This window comes from Cynocephalus volans, chromosome 3 (genome assembly GCF_027409185.1).
Source record: "Cynocephalus volans isolate mCynVol1 chromosome 3, mCynVol1.pri, whole genome shotgun sequence".
Classification (NCBI taxonomy): domain Eukaryota; kingdom Metazoa; phylum Chordata; class Mammalia; order Dermoptera; family Cynocephalidae; genus Cynocephalus; species Cynocephalus volans.
The window spans coordinates 14,497,451-14,521,263 of record NC_084462.1 but is presented as its reverse complement, the minus strand read 5'-3'; the positions used below and the strand labels follow the sequence as shown (position 1 = coordinate 14,521,263).

General features: G+C 45.3%; 1 protein-coding gene across 1 annotated transcript; it reads right to left on the bottom strand.

Moving 5' to 3' along the window:
- Positions 1 to 8,757: 8,757 nt before the first annotated feature.
- On the bottom strand, positions 8,758 to 20,035 carry ZSCAN22 (zinc finger and SCAN domain containing 22). The gene is made up of 4 exons (XM_063092053.1): positions 19,960 to 20,035; positions 19,112 to 19,168; positions 13,562 to 14,071; positions 8,758 to 11,338 (listed from the first exon to the last, which is right to left on the bottom strand). The coding sequence occupies exons 3-4, from the start codon at positions 13,962 to 13,964 to the stop codon at positions 10,269 to 10,271; spliced, it is 1,473 nt and encodes a 490-aa protein (XP_062948123.1). The 5' UTR covers positions 13,965 to 14,071; positions 19,112 to 19,168; positions 19,960 to 20,035; the 3' UTR covers positions 8,758 to 10,268.
- Positions 20,036 to 23,813: the final 3,778 nt, after the last annotated feature.

Genomic DNA, 23,813 nt, shown 5'->3' with positions numbered 1-23,813 from the left:
AATCACACCCATAACCACTATTAAACCATCAAACTGACTAATCCATTCACTAGGGCATGGTCCTTACAATCTAATCACTTCTTCAAGGCCCCATCTTTCAATTGCCATAATAGGATCTCCCCCCTCTTAACACTGTTACGATGGGGACCAAACCTCTAATGTTACTGAACTGAGGTCCGGCTGCCTGCCCGATTCAGAAGGAAAGAAAAAAAGACTCAGAAGTTAAATGGTTGGTGTTAGAAAAAGCAGATGTATTCAGCTGAAGGAGAGGGTAGGCTGTCCCATCTCAAAGACTTAGATTTACTGAGGGGTTTTTAAAGGAGGAGTTGAGAATGGAATGTGGGAGGAGAAAAGCAGGAGAGCAGGGTAACTGAGCTACAAGGAGTCTGTATGTGAATCAGGTACAGGGTCTCGCCAAGGCTTTGTCTGGTTTCTGTTCTCATCTTTGCTGTTATCTCAGGACACTGTATGCTTCTGATTTGCTCCGGAGCAGAATCAACTCTTCAGCAAAGTCTTTTGTGTAGTTTTGCTTCGCACAGCTCTGGTTGACTTGGCTGGTGCCCAAGGTCAGCTTCCAGTCATTTGGCCTTGATCTCTTCTCAAAACTCTGTAAGACTCAAAGAAAATTGTTAGCTTTGCAAAGTACTGATTAGCTTCTCATCCTGTTTTCCTGTGTAGTAAGCAAGATAAGAAAGTCAGGGGATGGGAAGAGTGGAGAGAAAAAAAAAAAGTCTTTTTTAAAATCCCACATCCTCCACCCCCCACGACATGGCTTCAGTCCTGCTCAATCCAACACTAACACATTAAACTTTGGGGGACACAATTCAATCCATAATGTTCTACCTCTGGCCCCCAAAACTCATGTTCTTTTCACATACAAATACATTTTGTATTTTTCATTCTCAAAATCTTGACTTGTTTCAACTCAAAAGTCCAAAGTCCAAAGTCCCATCTATGAAATCAAAGCAATTGATCTACTTCCAAGATATAATGGTGGGACAAGCATAGGGTACATATTCCCATTCAAAAAGGGAGAAATAGGCCAAAAGAAAGGGGTAACAGGTTCTAAGCAAATCCGAAACCCAGCAGGGCAGGTATCAAATCTCAAAGCTTGCAAATCATGTACCTTGACTCCATGTTTGACATTCTCTGCACGCTGGTGCAGGGGCTGGGACTCCAAGCCCTCCAGAAACTCCACTCCTTTGGCTTTCCTGGTCTCTGGCCATGCTTTAGCTCTCACAGGCTAGTGTTGCACGCTGGTAGCTCTACAATTCTGGGGTCTCTATGGTGGCCCTGCTCTCACAGCTCCATTAGGCATGGTGCTGGTGGGCTTTTCCTGCTGCAATTTCGACCTTACCTTTCTGCTCGACTTTGCTCTAGTGAAGGTTGTCTGCAGTGACTCTGCCCCTGTGACAGATCTCTTCCTGTGTCCCCAGGCTTTTCCATACACCCTTTGAAATTGGGCTGGAGGCTCCTGAGCCTCCACACCTCTGGCATTCTGTGAGTCTGCAAACTTAACACCATGTGGACACTGCCGAGGCTTCTGGGTTATATCTTCCAAAGCTGCGGGTCCAGACACATCTGGTGCCAATTTAGCCACAGCTGGAACAGCTAAAGCAGCCAGGGTGCTGGTGCAGGAAGCAGCATCTTGGGATGGCCCTGGGCAGCAAGCCCAAGGAGGGAGCGTCAGGCCTATACCCCGAGACCATCTTGTCTCCCTAGGCCTCTGGGCCTGTGATGGAAAAGGCAGCCTGGAAGATCTCTGAAATGCCTTCAAGGTCTTTTTTTTCTTCTCTTGATAATCCTGTTCTTCTCTACTAATCTTAGCAAATGATCACTGGGCTACACCATTAGTTTCCTTCATCAAACTGACTTTCTCACTCTTTATGTGACCAGGCAGAATTTTCCAACTTTTTGCCCTCTGCTTTCTTTTTAATTATAGATTCTGCCTTTACTTCAGGCCTTTTTTTGCCGTAACTCAGCGTAGGCTGTTACAAATAGTCATGCAGCTTCCTGAATGCTTTGCTGCTTAGAAATTTCTTCCACCAAATACCCTGGATCAGTACCTCAAAGTTCCACATTTCTTAAAACTTTTGGCCATGAACAGAATGCAGCCAAGTTCTTTGCAAGTTCACAGCAAGAGTGATCTTTGCGCAAATTTCCAATAAACTCCTCATTTCTATCTGAAACCTCCTTAGAATGGTCTTTATAATTCATATTCCTTTTTTTTTTTTAATTGGTGGCTGGGTGGTATGGGGATCAAAACCCTTGACCTTGGTGTTACAAGGCTATGCTCTAACCAACTGAGCTAACCAGCCAGCCCTCGTTCCTTTTTAAATTTAAAAAAAATTTATTTAACTAGATCTGAAGTCAGATAGGGTAGTTTATTCCTTTTTATTGTTGAGTAGTATTCCAAAGTCTGGATGTACCAGAAATTTGTTTAAGCATTAATCATTGAAGAATAAGTGGATTATTTCCAGTTATTGGCAATTACAAATGAGGCTGTTATAATAATTTGTGTACAAGTTTTTCTGTATGTGTGAACATAAGATTTCCTTTCTTGAGGTTAAATATCTAAGAGTGGGATTTCTGGGTCATATGGTTAGTTGCCATATGTATACCTTCTTTGATGAAATGCCTGTTCAAACTTTTGCCCATTTAAAAAATCAGGTTGTGTTCTTATTGTTGAGTTTTGAGGGTTCTTTATATATTCTGGATACAAGTCATTTGTTATAATTTGCAAATACAAGTATTTTCTTCCAGTCTGTGGCTTGTCTTTTCATTCCATTTACTATCTTTTGCAGAGAGAACATCTTAAATTTTGATGAAGCCCACTTATTATTTTTTTCTTTTATGGATTGTTTTTGGTGTCATATCTAAGAATTCTTAGCCTAACCCAAGGTTGTAAAGACTTTCTTCTATGTTTTCTTCTAAAAGTTGTACAGTTTTGCATTTTACATTTGGGTCTACAATCCATTTTTAGGTGATTTTTATATAAGTATGAGGTTTAGTTTGAGGTTCTTTCTTTTGCAGCTATTGAAAAGACTATCCATTTTTTACAAAAAATCACTGCTGCACTTTTGTAAAAAGTCGATGGACCATATTTGTGTGGGTCTATTTCTGAACTCTACTCTGTTGCCTTGATCTATGTGCTTATCCCATTACCAATATTAAACTGTCTTGATTACTTTAGGTTTATGGTATATTGTGAGTTCTCTTTCTTCTTTTTAAAAATTATCTTGGGTGGGCCGGCCCGTGGCTCACTCGGGAGAGTGCGGTGCTAATAACACCAAGGCCCCGGGTTCGGATCCCATATACGGATGGCCGGTTCGCTCACTGGGTGAGCGGGGTGCTGACCACACCAAGTCAAGGGTTAAGATCCCCTTACCGGTCATCTTTAAAAAATAAAAAAAAAATTTAAAAAAAAATTATCTTGGGGCCGGCCCCGTGGCACACTCGGGAGAGTGCAGCACTGGGAGCACAGCAGCGCTCCCGCCGCGGGTTCGGATCCTATATAGGGATGGCCGGTGCGCTCACTGGCTGAGCGTGGTGTGGATGACACCAAGCCAAGGGTTGCGATCCCCTTACCGTCACGAAAAAGACAAAAAAAAAAAAAATTATTTTGTCTATTCTAGTTCCTTTGCCTTTCTATATAAATTTTAGAATGACCTTGTTTATAGCTACAAAAAATTGTTAGGATTTTTATTGGAATCATATTTTCCATTGACACCTTGAGCATGGCAAGTCTTCCAATCCGTGAATACATCACGTCTGTCTATGCATTTAGATCTTTTTGTTTTTCTTCCCTCAGTATCTGTAGTTTTCAGCATACAGATTTGCACATGTTCTTGCACAGGTTTATTTCTAGGTATTTCATTCGGGAGGAGCTATTTTAAATGGTATCACTTTGTAATTTTGTTTTCCAAATTGTTTTTGTTAGTATATAGAAACACAATTGATTTTGTAAACTGATCTTATATCCTATGTCCACACTAAAGTCACTTAAAAGTCCTAAGAGGTTTTCATTTGTTTGTTTTTGCAGATTACTTGGGATTCTACATAGGCAATCATGTCATCTGAGAGTAGGAACAGATTTAATTCTATCTGTATTTCCAATTTGCACGAGGTTTACTTTTTCTTGCTTTATGCTGTGGCTAGGACCTCCAGTGTGATGTTGAATAGGAGTGATGAGAGTGCCTTGCTCCCAATCTTAGGAGAAAAGCATTCAGTTTTTTACCACTGAGTGTGATAAAAGCAGAGGATTGTAAATGCTCTTTACAAGATTAAGGATGTCCCCTTCTAGTTCTAGTTTGCTGGGAGTTTTTATCACGAACCAACATTGAATTGTCAAATATTTTTTCTGCATTAACTAATATGAACCTGATTTTTCTTCTTTAGAGCATTAATATGGTGGACTACATTGTTTGATTTTTGAATATTGAACCAGCCTTACAGTCCTGGAATAGATGCCACTTCGTTGTGATGTATTATCTTTTTTATGTGTTGCTGCATTTGATTTGCTAATATTTTATAGAGGATTCTATGTGTACGTTCATGAGGTATATTGTTTGTAGTTTTCTTTTCTTGTACTGTCTTTGTGTAGTCTTAGTGTCAGGGTAATGCTAGACTTAACTTATAAAATGAGTTGGGAAGTGTTCCCTCCTCTTCTGTTTTATGGAAAAGATTGTGTATGATTGATGTTATTTCTTCTTTAAGTCTGGTAGAACTCACCAGTGAAACAACCTGGGCCTATGGTTTTGTTTTTCAGTCTTTGCATAATCAATTCACTTGATCTTAGCCAAAAGGCCGAGAAGCAATGCATGATAAATTCAATTTTTTTTTAGCAGATATAGGCCTTCTCAGGTTATCTATTTTTTCTTTGGTTAATTTTAGTAGTTTTTGGCTTTCAAGGAAACAGTCCATTTCATCTAAGTTAATCAATTGAAGTGTATAAAGGTATTAAAATTATTCTTTTATTATCCTTCTATTATCTGTGGGATCTGTAGCGATGTGCCCTTTTTTATTCCTGATATCAGAAATTGTTCCTTCTCACTTTTTAAATGTCGGCGTGGCTAAAGGTTATATTGATCTTTTCAAAGAACCAGGTTTTAGTGTCACTGATTGTCTCTGTTGGTTTTTATTTTCAATGTCATTGATTTCCCTCTTATCCTTATTACTGCTTCTTTTTGATCTTGGTTTCTTTTTCTAGTTGAGGTGAAGGCTTAGATTTTTCATCTGAGATCTTTCTTTTTTCCAGTGTAAGCACTTAATGCTATAAATTTCCTTCTAAGCATTGCTTTAGCTGCATTCTACAAATTTTGATATGTCATGTTTTCATTTCCATTCAGTAGAAAATAGTTCCCAATTAACCTTCGGACTTCCTCTTTGATTCATGGCTTATTTAGAGGTGTATTTTTGAGGATTTTCCTCTCTTTCTGTTATTGTTTCCTAGTTTGAGCCTATTATGGTCGAAGAACATACCTTTTGTTATTTTAATTCTCTTAAATTTGCTAATGTTTGCTTAATGACTTAGCATATGGTCTACTTTGTTGAATATTCCATGTGCCCTTGAAAAGAATGTGTATTCTGCTGTTGTTGGGGGGAGAGTTCTATAAATGTCAGATATACCCAGTTGGTTGGTGGTTGTTCATTTCTTCTATATCTTTACTAATTTGCTGTCTATTTGTTCTATTGATTCTTGAGAGAGGGGTGTTAAAGTCTCCAACTATAATTGTGAATTTGTTTATTTTCTTCTTTCAGTTCTATCAGTATTTGCTTCTCGTGTTTTAAAGCTTTGTTGTTAGGTGCATATGCAGTTGGAATTGTTGTGTCTTCTCAGTAAATTGACTCTTTATCATTATGTAATGTCCCTCTTTATCCCTGGTAACTTTCCTTGTTCTAAAGTCTACTTGGAATGACATTAATACAGCCACTCTAGCATTCTTTGACTAGTTATTGCATATCTTTCTCCATCCTTTTAGTTAAACTTATCTGTACTATTATATTTTAAGTGGGGTGTTTTTTGTTTTTTGTTTTTAATTCATTCTGGCAAACTTTTAATTGGTATGTTTAGACCACTTACATGTAATTATTGATATGTTTGGACTTGGGTCTACCTTTTTATTTGTTTTCTGTTTATTTCTTCTGTTATTATTCCTCTGTTTCCCCTTTCCTGCCTTCTTCCAGATTATTTAAGTATTTTTTAGAGTTCCATTTTAATTTATCTATCGAGAGTTATTTTTTTTCTTGTCACTTCTCTTTGTGTAGCTTTTAAGGTGGTTTCTCTAGGACTTACAATATGAATACTCAACTCTTCAATCTACTTAGAACTAATATTTTACCACTTACAGTAGACTGTAGAAACCTTATCATTGTATAGGTCTCTTTACCCTCCCCCCTTTGCTGTAGTTGTCATATATGCTACAATGAAAACCCTACCAATAGTTATAATTTTTGCTTTCAACAGTCATACATATTTTAAAGATAAAATATTTGCAATCTCTATTACTATTCCTTCATTCCCAAAGTTCCAGCTTTCCCTCTAGTATAATTTCCCTTCTACCAAAAGAATGTCCTTTAGCATTTCTCTTAGAACAGTCCTACCAGCAGTAGATTGTCTTAGTTTTCATTTGAGGTTTTTACTTTACTTTCATTGTCAAAGTGTATTTTCACTGGATATAGAATTCTGGGTTGACAGTTCTTTTTTTACAGCACTTTAGTTTCTTTGCCTTGTAACCTCCATGGTTTTTAGTAAGAAACTCATGATCTTTTGTATTGTCCCCTTAATACAATGCATAGTTTTTCTGAAGCTGTTTTCAAGATTTAACAATTTGTTTTTAATCTTCAGCAGTTTATGATGTGTCTGTGCATGAATTTCTTTTGAGATTATTCTGTTTTTCGGTTAATTGAGCTTTCTGACCCTGTAAATTTACATCTTTTGCCAAAATTGGGGTTTCTAGATCTATTTCTTCAAATATTTTTTCTGCTATCATCATAAAGAATGTGTTAGCATTTCTTAGTACACTTAAGGTTTCATCAGTTTCTCATTGTGATTGTTACACAAGGCTCTTATGGTGTGTCTGGTTTTAACTATTACATCTTCCAGTGGATTGTTTCTTTTATATAGTGACCCTGTGACCATTGTAATGCTTTTTTACCTTAATGTCTATTTTGCATGAAATTAATATAGCTCCATGTGTTTTCTTTAGCTTCATGCCTGCCTTGTATATCTTTCTATTCCCTCACCCTCAACTCTCCCATATCCTTGTTTTAGGTGTGTCTCTTTTAAAAAACACATGTCTGAGCACAGCCTTGTAACACCAAGGTCAAGGGTTCAGTTCCCCTTACCAGCCAGCCATCAGCTAAAATAAACAAACAAAAATTTTAAAAAATAAATAACATTATGTCTAGATTCCATAGAAATTCAATCTGTTGGTATTTGTCTTTTTACTTGGTTTGTTGAGAATTAGGTTTTTTGAAATTGCTGACATATTTGTATTTGGGTGTGCTCTCAAATCGCAGTGCTTCCAGTTTCTGGCAATGTGAACTTGGCCAGTCAGTTACATTCTCCAATCCTTCAACTCCTGCTCTATAATATGGGTATGGCAGGCTGGCTGGTTAGCTCAGTTGTTTAGAGCATGGTGCTGATAACACAAAAGTCCAGGGTTTGATCCCTGTATTGCCAGCTGCCAAAAACCTATAACATCAAAACCACCTATTTCTCTCTCTCTCTCTCTATATATATGCAGATAGATAGATAGATAGATAGATAGATGGTTGTCCTGCCCTCTGAATAAATGAAACCACACATGAAAATTATTTGGTAGACTGTAGGCCCTCAATAGATTTCTTTTTCCCTCCTGATCTCCTCCCCCTTTAGACATGGGCAGACACATATCTCACGACAAAATGGGTGGTGGACATGGTGAGAGCATTAGAGGTATGAAGATTCAGCTCCTCAGTGACAGAGACTGAGCAAGTGGGGGGCAGAGAGAGGTGGAGACAATTATTGCAAGTCAGAGCCAGTGCCCATGGCCAGGCTCTGGGTCAGGCACTGTACAAAGTGGGTCTTGTCTCTGCTTTACAGATGAATAGGTCACTGAGGTTCAGGGAAGGCACTTATCTGAGGTCCCAAAACTGGCCCCAGGGAGGAGTGGGGCTTTGCAGCCTGACTTCAGGTCCATGCCTTGTCTGTTCTCTGCAGCCTGCGGAAGCCTGTGCCATCCATCACTTCACTGGGAACATGCATCTCTCATCTCTAGGTTTTTCCCTAAGCCTGTCATTTTCCTCTCAGTCTCTCAACCTCTGCCACACTATGTGTGGCAGTCTGTGCTTTTGTCTGGGACTCTCTCAAAGATACTGACACAAGGTCTTTATCTCCCTGGGTCTCACCATGTTCTCAACCTCTCTCCTCAGTCTTTGTGACTGTGTTTACTTGTGACACAGGGAATGAGTCTAAAACACAGGGCAAAGATACACAGGGAGGGACGGTGATAGTGACTAGTACACAACACGGAAGGTGAAATGGTTCATACATGATGGGATCATCAGAGAAACAGACACATGAAGCTGCTACAACCAGCTACAAACACAGGCCCTGAAAGTGGGACAGGGATGCAGAATTGTGAGAGGAGGCCAGAGAGCGCATTGACAGAATGCTGGCAACCACCGAGTCCATGGCACCAGGGGGCCCTGGGGCCTACAGAAAGGGAAGACTCGATAATAACAACATTTTATTGAGGTCACTGCATGCCAGGCTTGTCTGGACGCTGAGGCCCTAGGAAAATCAGATTGTTCTTGCCCTGCACAGTCCGTAGCTGGTGGGGAGACATCCTTGTAAACATATGTAAGAATGATGTGAGGCAGAGCATGGTGACTGCCTCAGGGAAGGCACCAGTCACGTGTCCAAGACACATCACTCAGGGCCTATTGCGTCTTGTGTGTGTGCATACTGAGAGTAACACACAGCCCTTGCTCTCAGGCACTCACAGTATCCTTGGGAAATACAGACTATGAGCTCTGCATGGAGTAAATGAGTAAAACAACAGGTAGGAGGTGTAAGAGAGGTAAGTACGAGGTGCTATGGAAGCAGAGAGGGCAAGTTGACGCCTGCTTGGGGAAGTGGAGGAAGCTTCCTTGGGAAGGGACATTTGAAATGTCATAGGGAAAGAGGAGAGGAGGGTTCCAGGCACATGTACAAAGGCACATAGATAGGGAAAAGTATGACTTCTTCAGGAACCACACGTACACAGTTCCGTATGGCTGGCATTCAGAAGGTGGGGCCGCGGTGGGAGATAAGGCTAGAGCATGCAGGTCACAAATGATCATGAATGGCAGGTGAAGGAGTTCGGTTTATCCCACAGGGCAGTACTTTGAAACCATGTTCACATCACTGCACGCACAGAAAAAAGACATATTCATATGCACATGTGAGGATAACTGGAGGGTTACTCGGTGCCTAAAGGGACCTACATCTTGGCAGACTTGTAACCCATTCAGGAAGCTTTGCTATAGGTGATGTACTGGAGAGCTTTCCACCATGGAGTGACACAATCAGATCTGGGTAATGAAAAGAGCCCCCTGGAGAATAAAACAGGGCAAGAGAATGAAGGCAGGAAGGGTTTAGGAAGGAGCCCCCTGTTGTAATCCAGGCAAGAGGCAACGAGGGCTCACATGAGGTAATGGTGGTGGAGAAGGAGAAGATGGGTTAGAGATGAGCTTTAGGTAAAACCAACAGGGCTGGTGACTGGTGGGATGTGGAAGGAGAGTGGAGGGAGAAACAGATGTTGGACAAGTGTCAAGCAGCACCATTGATTAGGACAGAGAGAACATGACAGAGACGGAGAGTCTGAAGAAAACTTCACGGGAGAGGCAGCCTCAAAAGTCAACCTTGGAGTTGGGCACAAAATAGGGTGGAGTGGAAATAGTAGGTGTGAAGGCACAGAGGTGGGCATGGCAGGCGTCCCTTCTGGGTTAAACAGCAGAGGAACAGGTGAGAAGAGCAGCCATGTGAGAAAAAGGAGCTGGAGTCTCCCTGCCCAGAGCATCTTGGGACTGGGTTGTGACAGACACTTGCCTTCCCTGAGAACTAATCCAAATCCTCAGCTCAGCTGTTCTCTCTCTGGGACAGGCCTGAGTGAGATATGGAGGGCAGCAAGAATCTTCCAGAAGCTTCTCCAGCTGGCCTGAATCACTATGTGTTCATCAGGGGCCTCTGTCTGAGCCCTCAAATGCAGAGTCGTTCCCCAGAGGTGAGGAACTACTTCCCATCACTGCACTAGCGTGATGTGGATCCTCAGGTGAACCGTGAGGGCTGAGCTGCGGCTGAAGGCCTTCCCGCAGTCGCGGCACCTGTAGGGCTTCTCTCCTGTGTGGATCCTCTGGTGCTCGATGAGGGAGGAGCTCTGCGCAAAGGCCTTTGGACAAACCTTACACTGATACGGCTTCTCGCCAGAGTGGGTTCTCAGGTGTCGAGTCAGAGCTGAGCAGTCACTGAAGGCTCTCCCACATGACTCACACTTGTAGGGCTTCTCCCCAGTGTGGATGCGCTGGTGCTGAGTCAGGTGGGTGCTCTGGCTGAAGGCCTTCCCACACTCGTCACATTCGTAGGGCCGCTCCCCTGTGTGCACCCGCTGGTGCTGGGTGAGGTGGGTGCTGCGGCTGAAGGTTTTGCCACATTCCCCACATTTATAGGGTTTCTCTCCGGTATGAATCCTCTGGTGCTGAGTCAGGTGGGTGACTCGGCTGAAGGCCTTTCCACATTCCTTACACTCATGGGGCTTCACCCCTGTGTGGACAACCTGGTGCTGGGCTAGGTGAGTGCTCCGGCCAAAGGCTTTCCCACACTCGCTGCAGGCATAAGGCGTCTTCCGAGAGCGGTTCTTCTGGTGTGCCTCAAGGGCTGCGGCGCTCTGGAATGTTTTCCTACGTTCGCCACACTTGGAGAACTTCGTCTCTGACAATGTGTATGGAGACTCTGTCCCATATCCATCCAATACATCAAATTTCTCTTCTGAAGCAGCTTTCTCTTGGGAGGTGAAGTTTGGCCACATGTTGGAACTGTCTTCCCAGGCACCAGATTCATGGCCAGGCTGGTCTGTGGGGGCGTCCTTGTGAGGCCCTGAAGTTTTCCTGAAATCCAGGTCTTGGGTGACAGCCTTTGTCCAGCTTTCCCCTGAGAGTCCTGCTGGCCTCTCTGAGCTGCCCTTGGGTTCACAGGCATTGATAAAGGCGGAAACACCTCCCATGTGGGTTTCTGCAGCTACGTTTGGCGGCTTTGACTCTTCGGAATGGCTCTGCTTGCAGACTGCCTCTGCGGGCTTGGCTCCTGGCTTCCATCCTGAAACAATCCGAACCACAGAGTCATTACTCCTAGCACACCCAGCCTCCCCAACTCTGCCTAGGGCCCTGGCCACACTCTGTAAGGGGAAACGTGAATCACCCCTGATATTTGATTCCATTTCCAAAGGGAAGTTTCTCATTTTGTGTCTTAGATGACAAAAGGGTGCAGGGCTGAACCACACCATCTAAAACTGCATCATGGGTTCTGACCCTCTTACCCCCAAACTCTCCATCCCTCAAGACTCCTGATTTTGTCTCAAGTGTCAGAAGGAAAACCCTGAAGGGGAACTGATATGAAAGACAGCAAGAGATGGGGAGAGTTTGTCCTTGTCAGGCACCTGCATATGTGCTCCCCCCAGGCAGGCCCCAAGCTCTGTGAAGTCGGGGCTCTGTCCCTTACACTTAGCACCTTGCCTCTGGGCCTGGATGGGTCTGCAGGTGCTCAGTGAATATTGGCTGAATGAGAGAATCAATCCAGATGCCGTGATTGTGAAATCTCCCACGGCAGAACCCCAGGTAGACAATCACTGCTGGGGGCGAGTGGATGATGCCCCACCTGGCCTCCCAAGCCCCCAGGAGGCCCAGCTGAGGACAGGTGTTGAGTAACTGGTACAAGATCACATGATTAGCTCAGAGAGGCTGAGTAACTTGTGCAAAATCACAGCTAGCGGCCAAGTCCGGATTTCAGCTCCAAATCTCCTCCTCCAGGAGTCTCCCGTCCTTCCCCCCAGCCCCTCTCAGACACCTTCTGGGCCCTGCCTCCCCCTTTCTGCCTCTACTCCAGAAACATCATACCACTTGCTCTTCTCAGAATTCTCTGGTCCAAATCATACCTTTACCCCCACTGTCCCCCCTGTCTAGATGGCTGGCTCTTCTTTGTCCTTTCTCTGAAGCCTCTGCTGACCCCGTGGGGCCACTCCTTCCCTCCTCTCTCTGTCCCTGTGACATCCTCCTGGACACAGCTGATGAGGCCAAGGGAGGGACTGACCAACCTCTTCCAGAGAAGTCTGTTTCTCAAGGAGCTGAACAAATTGTCCTAACAGCTACCTTTACCTCCTCTGTAATCTTTGCCAGGCACTGCTGCAGCTGCTGCATAGGAATTCCCTCATTCACAACTCTCAAGGACACCAAGGTGGGTATTTTGACTACAATCTCCATTTTTCCCACCAGTAAACTGACGCACAAGAGAGTCACATGGCCAGGAGGATGCTGAGCTGTGGCTGGATCTACCGAGCCTTGATGATTCATTCATGTCCAAACTCAACGTTCCTCCTGTCCACTGCACACATCCCCCCAGTGCCTGTCACACCCACCCTGCCATCTGCTACTTACAGGCCAGGCCAAGCCCTTCTGGGAGGAGCCTTCGCTTCTGGCTCTGGACTGTCCTAAGGATGGGTCCTCCCTGCGTTCCATGGACCCGCTGGGCTGGGATGTCTGTGTGGGTCTCCCTGACTAACAGTGCCCACTCCAGCTGAGGGTGGGTCTGACCCACCCAGATCCTGGAAGCCAGCATGGGGCAGGCCCAGAGAGGGTGCAAGGGGACACCTGGTGTTTGTCTTCCTCACCCCCCACCCCAACCCCAAGTATCCAGCCACCTGTCTGTACCAGCATCTTGGTTTTCCTTTGGGGAACTATCCCTTGCTCAGTCTCTGGGATTTGGTTGGCCACAGACAAACACAAGCCCCCGACCAGTTCAGTGGGACTAGGACCAGGGGCCTCTTACTGTTCTTCCCCCAGGGTGTCTACGTTGGTAAGACATAAGCCTGGGGTTGCTGGGCCATCTATGTCACCCGTGGGGAAAGAACCTAACTTAAGAAAGAAGCTAATATAGGGCTGCCCAGTTAGCCTAATTGGTTAGAGTGTGGGTGGCCTTGTAACACAAGGTCAAGGGTTCGGATCCCAGTACCAGTCAGCTGCCAAAAAAAGAATGAAGCTAATGTAGGAAAACCCAATTGAGAAATAGATGAAAGAGTCCTGATGCCACCAACTGGACACAGCCATACCTGACACCTCTTTACTCTTCTTTGCTTTAGCTGGTTTGAGCTGTATTTGGTCACTTGCAACCAAACAGACCCATCTAGCACCAAGTGTAAGGGTTTGGGTAAGGTACAAACATGACAGTTGGGTGTGTGAGACTCCACACCAGAGCCCTGTACTCCCATGTTCCAGTACAGCCTCTGCCCCCAGTGTGCTGTGGACACCTGCTGTCACTCCCCCTCACCTCTCTTGTCCAGCACCTGAGTCAGATCCTCCACCAGCACAGCAGCCTCCTCTCCACTCTTGGGGCACTGGGCCCCCACCCAGGCCTGGATCTCGGGGGGCAGTGTGCCCAGGAACTGCTCCAGAACCAGCAGCTCCAGCATCTGCTCCTTGGAGTGTGCCTCGGGGTGCAGCCACTGGCGGCACAGTTCTCGAAGCTGGGCCAGGGCCTCATGTGGGCCGGACACCTCCTCATAGCGGAAGTGCCGGAAGCGCAGGCGTGCAGCCTCAGGATGGGCAGTGTGGCTGAGGCTGGATTCTTGGCCCTGGAAGAGGCCAGCCACTTCCTCCTCCTCCACCTTCACTCGAAGGAAGCTGGTATGGTCCCAAGGCACTGGGCTCTGGGGACTCTTGGGGATGGCCATTGGGCTGCTGTGCTCAGTGAGCAACAAGATGGCTGGAGCCTTGGAACTGGGTCTGCAGGGATGTTAGAGCTTCATCGTCACATGGAACCTGGGGCCCTGCCTTGAACCTGCAGAGAAGGGCAGCTTAGGGCCTGTGAGATGTGACTCACTCTCACAGAGACAGAGACCATCATAGCAATGAGGACAGTACCCACTTGATGCCGAGCACTGTTCTTGTTGCTTGCATGAAATAACTCATTTAAAACTTGCAACAAACTCAGGGAGGTGGGAACTTTCTTCCCATTTTATAGACACTAAAACAGAAACGGGAGGAAAAGATTTGTCCAGTCTCCCAGCTAATGAAGGGTTGGTGGGGAGCTTAGCTCCAAACCCAGGCAAACCCATAGCCAGACTGTTTAAGGTGTGCTCCTCCCCTACAGAGCCAGGTCTCTTTCCCGAGCTCTCACCCACTGTCCCTAGGTAAGTCACATAACCACTCCCTCACTTTATTTGCTCATTATTTTGTAGTGTCTGAGACTGATACTCACCTAGTTTACTTTCAGCCTCTCCTCTTTTCTAACACATGTATTCAATCCTATAAATTTCCCCCAAACACAACTTTATCTGCACATCCCAAGTTTGATATATTGTATCCTCATTATCATTTAGTTCAAAATATTTTCTACTATCTGCTGTGGTTTCTTCCTAACCCAAGGGTTATTTAGAATTCTGCTCCTTCATTTCCAAACAACTGGGGCTTTTCTAGTTGTCTTTCATTATTATTTCTAGAGCCAATCTGTTGTGGTCAGAAAATGTGCTATGATGGATTTCAATCCTTTGAAATTTGCTGAGTCTTGGTTTGTGACCAAGTATACGGTTAGTTTTGGTTAATATTCCACACACCCTTAAAAATAATGAAAAGTGGGGCTGGCTGGATTGCTTACTTGGTTACAGCACAGTGCTGATAACACCAAGGTCCAGGGTTTGATGCTTGTAATAGCCAGCCACCCCCCCCCAAAAAAAGCAAAGCATCGTTAGATAATATACTAAAAGCATAAGTGACAAAAGATAAATTAGATAAACTGACTTCATCAAAATTAAAAATTCTGTGATTTGAATGACACCATCAAGAAAGTGAAAAGACAACCCAGAGAATGGGAAAAAATATTTGCAAATCAAATATCTGATAAGAGACCCATATCTAGAACAACTACATAATAAAAAGATGAATAATCCAATTTAAAAACGGGCAAAGGATTTGACTAGACATTTCTCAAAAGAAGATATACAAATGGCCAATAAGCAGATGAAAAGATGCTCGATGTCATTTACAACCAGGGAATTACAAATAAATGAGATACCACTTTACACCTACTGGAATGTAAGTGTTGGCATGGATGTGTAGAAATTGGAACCCTTGAACCCTGCTGGTGGGAATGTAAGATGGCACAGCTTTCAATCCCCGTACTGGCCAGCCACCAAAAATAAAAAACGTGGCACAGCCACTGTGTAAATAGTCTGGCACTTCCTCAAAAGGTTAAACACAGAGTAACCACATGACCCAGGAATTCCACTCCTAGGTATATACCCAAGGGAAATGAAAATATCTGTCCTCATGAAAACTTGGACATAAATGTTAGCAGCATTAGTCATAAAAGCCAAAAAGCAGAAACAATCCGAATGTCCATCAACCAAGCAATAGATAAAATACTGTATATACATAAAATATTATTCACCATAAATAGAAATAAAGTATCGACACATGCTACAATATGGATGAACGTTGAAAACATTATGCTAAGTAAAAGAAGCCAGACACAAAAGACCACATATTGTATGATTCTATTCAATTCAAATTCCATTTGCCTATAGTGGATATTCAAATTTCCACTATAGGTAAATTCATAGCAACAGAAAGCAGATTAGTGGCTGCCTGGGGCTGAGGAGGAGAGAAGAATAGGAAGCGTCTGCTAAGGTACAAGGTTTCTTTTTGGAATGGAGAAAATGTTCTGGAATTAGACAGTGGTGGTGGTTGCACAGCCTTGTGACTATGTTAAAATCCACTGAATTGTGCACATTAAAATGGTGGGTTTTATGGCATATGAATCATATCTCAATAGAGCTGTTTAAAAAAATAATGTGCATTTAGTCAGCAGAGACCAAAGAAAGGAAGAAGATGTCTCTCTCCACAAAGCCCTTTCTAGAGTGACAGAAGAAGCATCTGCTCTATGATAATATTGGGGGACCTGAACACACCTCTCAGCATTGGACAGATCATCTAGGCAAAAAATCAACAGAGTAACCATTACTCTTTCAGAAGGAGAGAAGAAATCTAGGGTAATTAAAGGGCAGAGGAGGAGGGGGGAGAGATTGGACAAGGGGCATAAAGAATAAGTATGATTTGTAACAATATATATGCTACTAGTATTGATTTGATCAACATAGGTTAACAGTGAAACCCAAAAGTATGTATAATCAATTTTGATTCAATAAATTAAAAATAAATAAATAAATAAATAATGTGCATTTTGTCATTGTTGGATGATCTCTCACACATTTAAATCAAGTCTCTACACAAAAGACACCTCATCAGAGAGACTCTGTCCCCTACCCTGTTTTATTTTTTATTACTCTTTACCTCCTGATGTTTGATACACTTATATGATTGCTTGTTTATTATCCACCTGCCCGTCCCCTCCACCAACACACAATTGTCAGCACCTTAAGGGCAGGAGTTTTTGTTTAGCTCATTACTTTATCCCCTGTGTGTACTGCATTGCTGGACACATACATCAATAATATTCCATTCAACATACCCCATTAAGTCCCTATTCTGTGCCCAACTCTGTATTAAGGATGCAAAAATTGGGAAGACCCGGGTCCTGTGCTCAATGCCCTCACTGGAAGGAGACAGACAGACACATGCTAAGATAAACACTGTGATGAGGGTGGGTCCAATGTGCAACAGGAATAAAAGAAAATGGGAACAGTCGATGGGAACCGACTAGGTGCTGGGCCACACTAGCCTTTTGTATCTGTTAACGCACTCAACCCTTGCCACCACCCTGTGAGTCAATATTATCGTTCCCATTTTAAAAGTTGGGAAACTGAGCTACCAGCGTGGTTTGGTCAGTAGGTGCAGAGCTGGGGCTTGAACTCAGGCTACCTAGTGTGCTGTGGTCTTTTCTCCACACGGGGCTGCCTCTCACAACAGCCTTTCCAAACTCTAGAATAACCATGAGCATCTAATGCTGATCAGGCTGGTGAGAAACCACTTTCATGCACTATTGGTGGGGCGGTCAATTAGAACATCTTTGGCAAACAATTTGGCAATATGTTGTAAGAACTTTAAAATGACCATGCCCCCAGCTCAGATTCTACTTCTCAGAATCCAGCCCCATTTCTAGATGGGGGCGCTACTGACATTAGGAGGGGGATATTTTATATATAAAATTCACATACCATAAAATTCACCCTTTCAGTGATTTTTGTGTGTTCACAAGATGGTACAGCCACCACTAAAATCTAACTCCAAAAAAATTTTCATCATCCTAAAAAGAAACCCCATACCCATTGACAGTCACTCCCCATTTCCCTTCCTTCCAGTCCCTGGCAACCACTAATCTACTTTCTGTGTCTATTGGTTTGCCTATTTTTGGCATTTCATATAAATAGAAAAATATAATATGTGGACCTTTTGTGTCTGGCTTCTTTCACTGAGCAAAATGTGTTTTAGGTTCATCCACATTGTAGCATGTATCAGTACTTCATTCCTTTTTATGACTAAACAATATTGCATTGTATATACTACGTTTTTTTAAATCCATTCATCCATTGATGGATATTTGGTTGTTTCTACTTTTTGGCTATTAGGAAAATTGCTGCTGTGAATATTGGTGTATAAGTTTTAGGTATATACCAGGATTCACTCCTGGGTGATAGCATAACTCTATGCTTAACGTTTTAAGAAACTGCCAGGTGTTTTCTGAAATGGCTGCATCATTTTACATTCCCACGAGCTGTGAATGAGAGTTCCGATTCTCTACATCCTTGCCAAGGTCTTTTATATTATTAATTTTCTATACATTCTATACTTTCCACAGTAAACCATTTTTCTTTTATAGTAAGGGAGAAAAAAACCAAAACAGATAAAATATAACCTCTCCTAGGAGACCCCAGCTCTTTGCTTTGGTCACATGCTACCCCTTACTCAAGGACCTGGCCTCTCCTTCTCCAGTCCATGACCCCACAGGTGTAGGTCTGTATGCTCTTCTTTTTCTCCTCCCCTTCATTGTCAACCTAGACACTCACTCTTCTTGGAGACCCTGCTCAGGGAAGCTACCCGAGACAGAGAGAGACAGAGGAGGCCTGAGAAGTTGCTATGGCCTTGAGAACAGGGAGAAGAGAACATTAGTAAAACAAGACACCAATTCTGAAAGCTTTCAGTGGCATCTGGCAACCTCTGGCGAAGCTGCTAAACTCTGGTGAAGCCCCTTAACTCTGCTGTAAATCTCACTTGGGCTTCTTGTTGCATCGCCATTACTGTTACCCCAGTGCCTCAGCTTTTGCCCCTGCTATTCTCTTCTTCTGAAATCCCTCTCTGCATCTGACTAATTCCTGCTGGTTCTCCAGGCCTCCTTTTAGTTGCCACCTTCTTTGGCAGCTGTCCCAGATACCTGGTCATAGGCTAAGACCCCTTCCCAGGGTGCCCTAGGTCTCTCTTCCCCCGGCTCTGTACTGTAACTGTTTTGTTTCCCCAGAAAGTCTGGGCGTGGTGGAGCTATGGTACCGAGGGCTTGCCCTATAGCAGGTGCACAGTAAACAGGAGCCAAGCAAAGAAAGACAGCAGGAATGGCTGAGCACGGTCACCCACAAATAAAGGAAATCATTGTACAAGGGAGGCGAAGGAGGAGCAGGGGTGGCAAGAATCATGATAAATGCAGAGACAGCTTCCGAGCTTCCTTTTGCACCCCTGGGACACTTGTCCTGGGGAATTCCCTGATGGTAGTCTTCAAGACACATGCGCACCTTCTTCAGCCTCCAGCCTACCCCTGACATGTGACCTCATATCAGGTCAAGGGACCTCATCCACAGCTGTTTAACCAACTGAGGAGAGTGGTTTTTATCTCCTGCCCTTCGAGCAAACCCAGCCTGATAATGATACCTACCTCGGAGGGTTGTATGAGGTTACCAGAGGTGATCCTTGACAAACATCCAGCACAAGCCTGGAACACAGGAAATATGCAGTTTAAACGTCTGCTCTGGTGACTCCACGGCCCTCAGACACACTTAATCCCAAACTGGTGGATGTATCCATAAGCCCTGCTGGGCAACCACCAGTCACCCAATTTCAGCAGCAAACATGGCAAAGCACAAATTCTGTCAACACAGTAGGTAAACTCTGTGGATCACCCAATTTTCAGTCCCCCAACAAAATCTCTATCACACAGTTAGTTATACATACACATGCTATCTATTTCAGGCACAGTCTGCAGTCATACTCCAAAATATACCCAGGCACACAACATATCTCAGTGTCACCCATGAGCAGTCAATAAACACAGGCCCTCACAGCATCTCCATCACACAGCATCATTGTCACAGTCATTCATGATCTCTTAGTAACCATGTCAACCAGACACAGAAAATCTGTCACACTTGAAATCACAGATAGTCACACACCCACCCTCTCACAGTATCAGAGAAACCACCTATAAACTCTTTAAACAACCACCATCTCTGTCAGTCGCATACTCCATCGGTTAGCTAGACGCTCAAGGTATCAGACGATCACACACCAACACGTGTCAGACACAGAAGCACAACCTATCCGACACATACAACTGGTCAGTCAGTCGCACACCCTCCATCTCAGTCCGCTGGTCCCACCTTTGATCTGTTCCTCTACCCTCCGTCCGTCAGTCCGTCACATACTCTACTGGTCTGTCCGTCAGTCAGCCCTCACTCCCAGCCCCCGGTCAGCCTCTCACTCCCCGTCCGCCGGTCGGTTCCGCACATTTTGCTCGGGCTGCCGCAGGCGTTCGCGCCTTCGGGGCCTGCGGTTTTCCCCTCCGGATCCAAGCCGGGCCGGGACCTTTACCCAGACCCACCTCACCCGTGCGGCCAGCGGACACTTCCGGAGGCGTCCGCAGTAACTAGCCAGCCCGCGCGCCCGCTAATGGGGACCACAACTCCCAGCATGCCCCGCGCCGCATGCTCCACTGATAACGCGCCCGCCCACCTGGACTACAATTCCCAGAAGGCACAGCCCCCAACCCCCGTTCCGCCCTTGAGCTTTCCGGGGCACGCCGGCAGTTGTAGTCCCGGCTGGCCCTAGGGAAAGCCGTCGGGCCTTGGTGGGGCGGTGGTGGTGGTGAATGGAGGCTCCCGGCTGCGGGGTGCGGTGGAGGCGGGACCGTGCTTGGTGCGTGGGGGTGAGCGGTGTGTGAAGGGGTGAGGGCTGAGGGTGCCACGAGGGATGTCGATGTGGGTGTGAGCTGTGAGGGATGAAGGGCGTGGGTGCTGGTGTGAGGGGTGTGTATCGTTTGTAGCTGTGTGGCTCACTGTGACCACACGTAAAAGTCATTTAACATGTCTGTCGTGTGTGACTGTATGTGACCTGAGGGTCTGGCTGCGTGTGTCACTCTGTGACCGTGTGTGAGGGTAGTTCTGTGTGCTTAACTGTGTGTGGGTGATCTGCGGGTTATCACCATATGTGATAATCATGCAGCTGTGTGTGACTTCACCATGTGCGATGGTGTCTGTGAGACAGAGATATGCAGGTGGTGAGGAGGACCTGCGTGATGTTGTTATAGTGACTGTGATTGTGGGTGTGATTGTGTGACACAGTGGGTGCCTAGACATGTAACTGCGTGTGAGAACGGTGTGTGTGTGTGTGTGTGTGTGTGTGTGTGTGTGTGTGTGTGTGTGTGTGTGTGTGTGTGTGTGTGTGTGTGTGTGTGTGTGTGTGTGTGTGTGTGTGTGTGTGTGACATTGAGCAGGAGACTCTGGCTGGGGGCTCAGGACATGGAGGGTAGCTGCCCAGCCTGTGTGCCGGTGAGGCCCTGTGGAGGGTGCCTGTGTGATTGCCTGGTGGTGCTGGTGGTGTTCATTGACTCCAGCCTGTGGCCACCTCCCCTGTGGTTTCTCAGACCTTCCTGTGCAGGCTGCCAGCAGCTGGAATGAGCATATCTTTCTCCCACAGTTACATAAGGAGCATCCACGACAGGGGGCCAGCACCATTCCAGATTGGATACCGCAGTGACAAGGACCTTCATAAAGCTAATTTTATTGTGTGGGGAGAGAGATGATAAATAAAGAAATAAGTCACTTCTATGTGGAGTTGGCATCTCAGCTGAGACCTGACTAGAGGGAGGAACTCAAGGAGAGTATGTTGCAGGTAGATGGAACACAAATGCCAAGGCCAGGAGGTGGGCATGGGTGAGGAGAGTGGGCTGGGGTAGATCAAGGGAAGGAGATGGGAGGGGATTGGGTCAGAACAGACAGGCCTATGGTGGAAGATTTTTTTTTTTTTTTTTAAAGATGACCGGTAAGGGGATCTTAACCCTTGACTTGATTTTGTCAGTACCACGCTGTCCCAAGTGAGCCACGGGCCGGCCCAGTGGAAGATCTTGAAGGGCTTATGGGCCATATATGGACTTTGATTTCTACCCTGATAGAGGTGGGAGCCATGGGAGGCCTTTGAGCAGAGGAGGGCCGTGACATGACTTAACTCCTCATAGGAGTCCTCTGGCTGCTACAGGTCAGGGTGGCAGTGTGATGGTGGTGGAAGTACTGAGAAGGGTTAAGATCTGGATCTGTTTGGAAGGTGTAGCCGATAGGGTTGATGGGTTGAACTGCAGCAACCAAGGGGTGGGCAAGGCTCAGCTGGGTGCCTGAGGGTGGCCTCTGATCATGGTGGTAGGGGGGGACTTCTGTGTGTGTGTGTTTGTGTTTGTATTAGTTTATTAGCTTGCTAGAGTTGCCATAACAAAATACCACAGAGTGGGTAGCTTAAACAACAGAAATTTATTTTTTCACATTTCTGTAGGCTGGAAGTCCAAGGTCAAGATGTCAGTAGGTTTGGTTTCTCCTATGGCCTCTCTCCTTGGATTTCAGATGGCTGCCTTCTCACTGTGTTCTCATATGGCCTTCCCCCTGTTTGTGTCCCTGTAAAGTAAGGCAAATCATAACTAAAGCCAAAATGTTTCATTATTTTAGTTATACTAAGTTTCTTTCTTTTTTTTTTTTTTGTCGTTTTCGTGACCAGCACTCAGCCAGTGAGTGCACCGGCCATTCCTATATAGGATCCGAACCCGCGGCAGGAGCGTTGCTGTGCTCCCAGCGCCGCACTCTCCCGAGTGCGCCACGGGCTCGGCCCATACGTTTCTATTTATATTGTCAGAGCTAAGGCTCAGACCCTCCAAACCCATTGTACAGACTGGGTCCCAGACCCCTTACATGCAGGCCCATGCTAGGTAATTGGGAAAGATTCCAGGAGCTGTTGGCAGATGACATGAGCTCAGTCTCCAGCTCCCTCAGCGGCAGCAGCTTACAGGTCCAGCAGTGGCAGTGGCCTTGCAGACATCCCGGGGGCACTAGCAGCAGCAGCCTCCAGCAGCAGTAGTGGCCTCCCTGTGCCCCCCCAGTGGGGGGGGGGGCATCCCGGGGATGGGAGGCACCATGGGTCAGAGTCACTCATCCTTACACTTAACTCCGTAACCCAGGACACCTAGATGCACATGCACAATTACATTAGACGATAACCAAGGAACTACTTGAGTGCATGTGCCTGTTTACATCAAATGCCCGGCAAGATTCTGAACATCTAAGGCGCCCTGACCATTTTTCCTATATTTTCCCAATAGTCCCTCTCTTCTTTTAAGGACACTAGTCATGTTGGATTAAGGCCCACCTATATCTTGTTTAACCTTAATTACCTCTCTAAAGGGTCTATCTCCAAATATAGTTATATTCTGAGGTATACTGGAGGTTAGGATTTAATCATATGAATTTGCGGGGGGGGGGGGACACAATTTAGTCCAGAGGAGGGAGTGAAGGGGCATTGGTGTGGGTGTGGGGATACTTAGGGTGGAGCTCTTTTTGGAGAGGTTCCTAAGGAGGAGATGGGAGAGAAAGTGTAGCAGCTGGCAGACTCAGGTGCCAGGGAGAGCAAGGCGAGCCCCGATTGACAGTTAACAGGAATGGGTAACTTGAAAAGTTGATGGAATCTCTCCTCAGTGGCTTCTTTTCTGCCCAGATTATGTCTGTGCTATTAGGGCTGGGAGAAGTCCTGCCGTTTTCATAGCTAAGGCCACGGTATCCTAGACCTTGGAATGCCCTTTTCCCTTGGCCACCCCTTTTGTGCTTGTTCTCTGTTCAATCAGTGCTCTGAGAAGACTCTGCTCCCTTCCTCTCTGCTTCTGGCTCTTTCTCATACTCTCTCCAAATTTCAAACCTCATCTTTTTCAGGGAATATTCATTTTAATTTGGGAATTATATCAGTCAGCTGTTGCTCTAAAACAAACACCTACAACAGCTCAGTGACCCACAGCAAAAAGTGCTTATTTCTGTCATGTGTCTGGGGGTTGGCTGATCCAGGCTGGGCTCAGTGGGCTTGGCCACAGGGTGCAGGTCCAGTCCGTGTCTGCTGCACTTTTCTTGCAGGGCTAATAGGGAAAGTTCATCTCATACTGATGGCAGAGACACCTGAGGGCTTGAGGCCTAGAGAGTTAGTAATTCCATCCACTTCTATAATCTTTCTGGTTTCTTTTCTTTCAGTGTAGAATGTCAACAAAATCATTGGTGATCTTGGTTTCTTTCAGTTCAAGGAAGGTGACTACAGGGCAAATTCAAAGACCTGCACTTCAT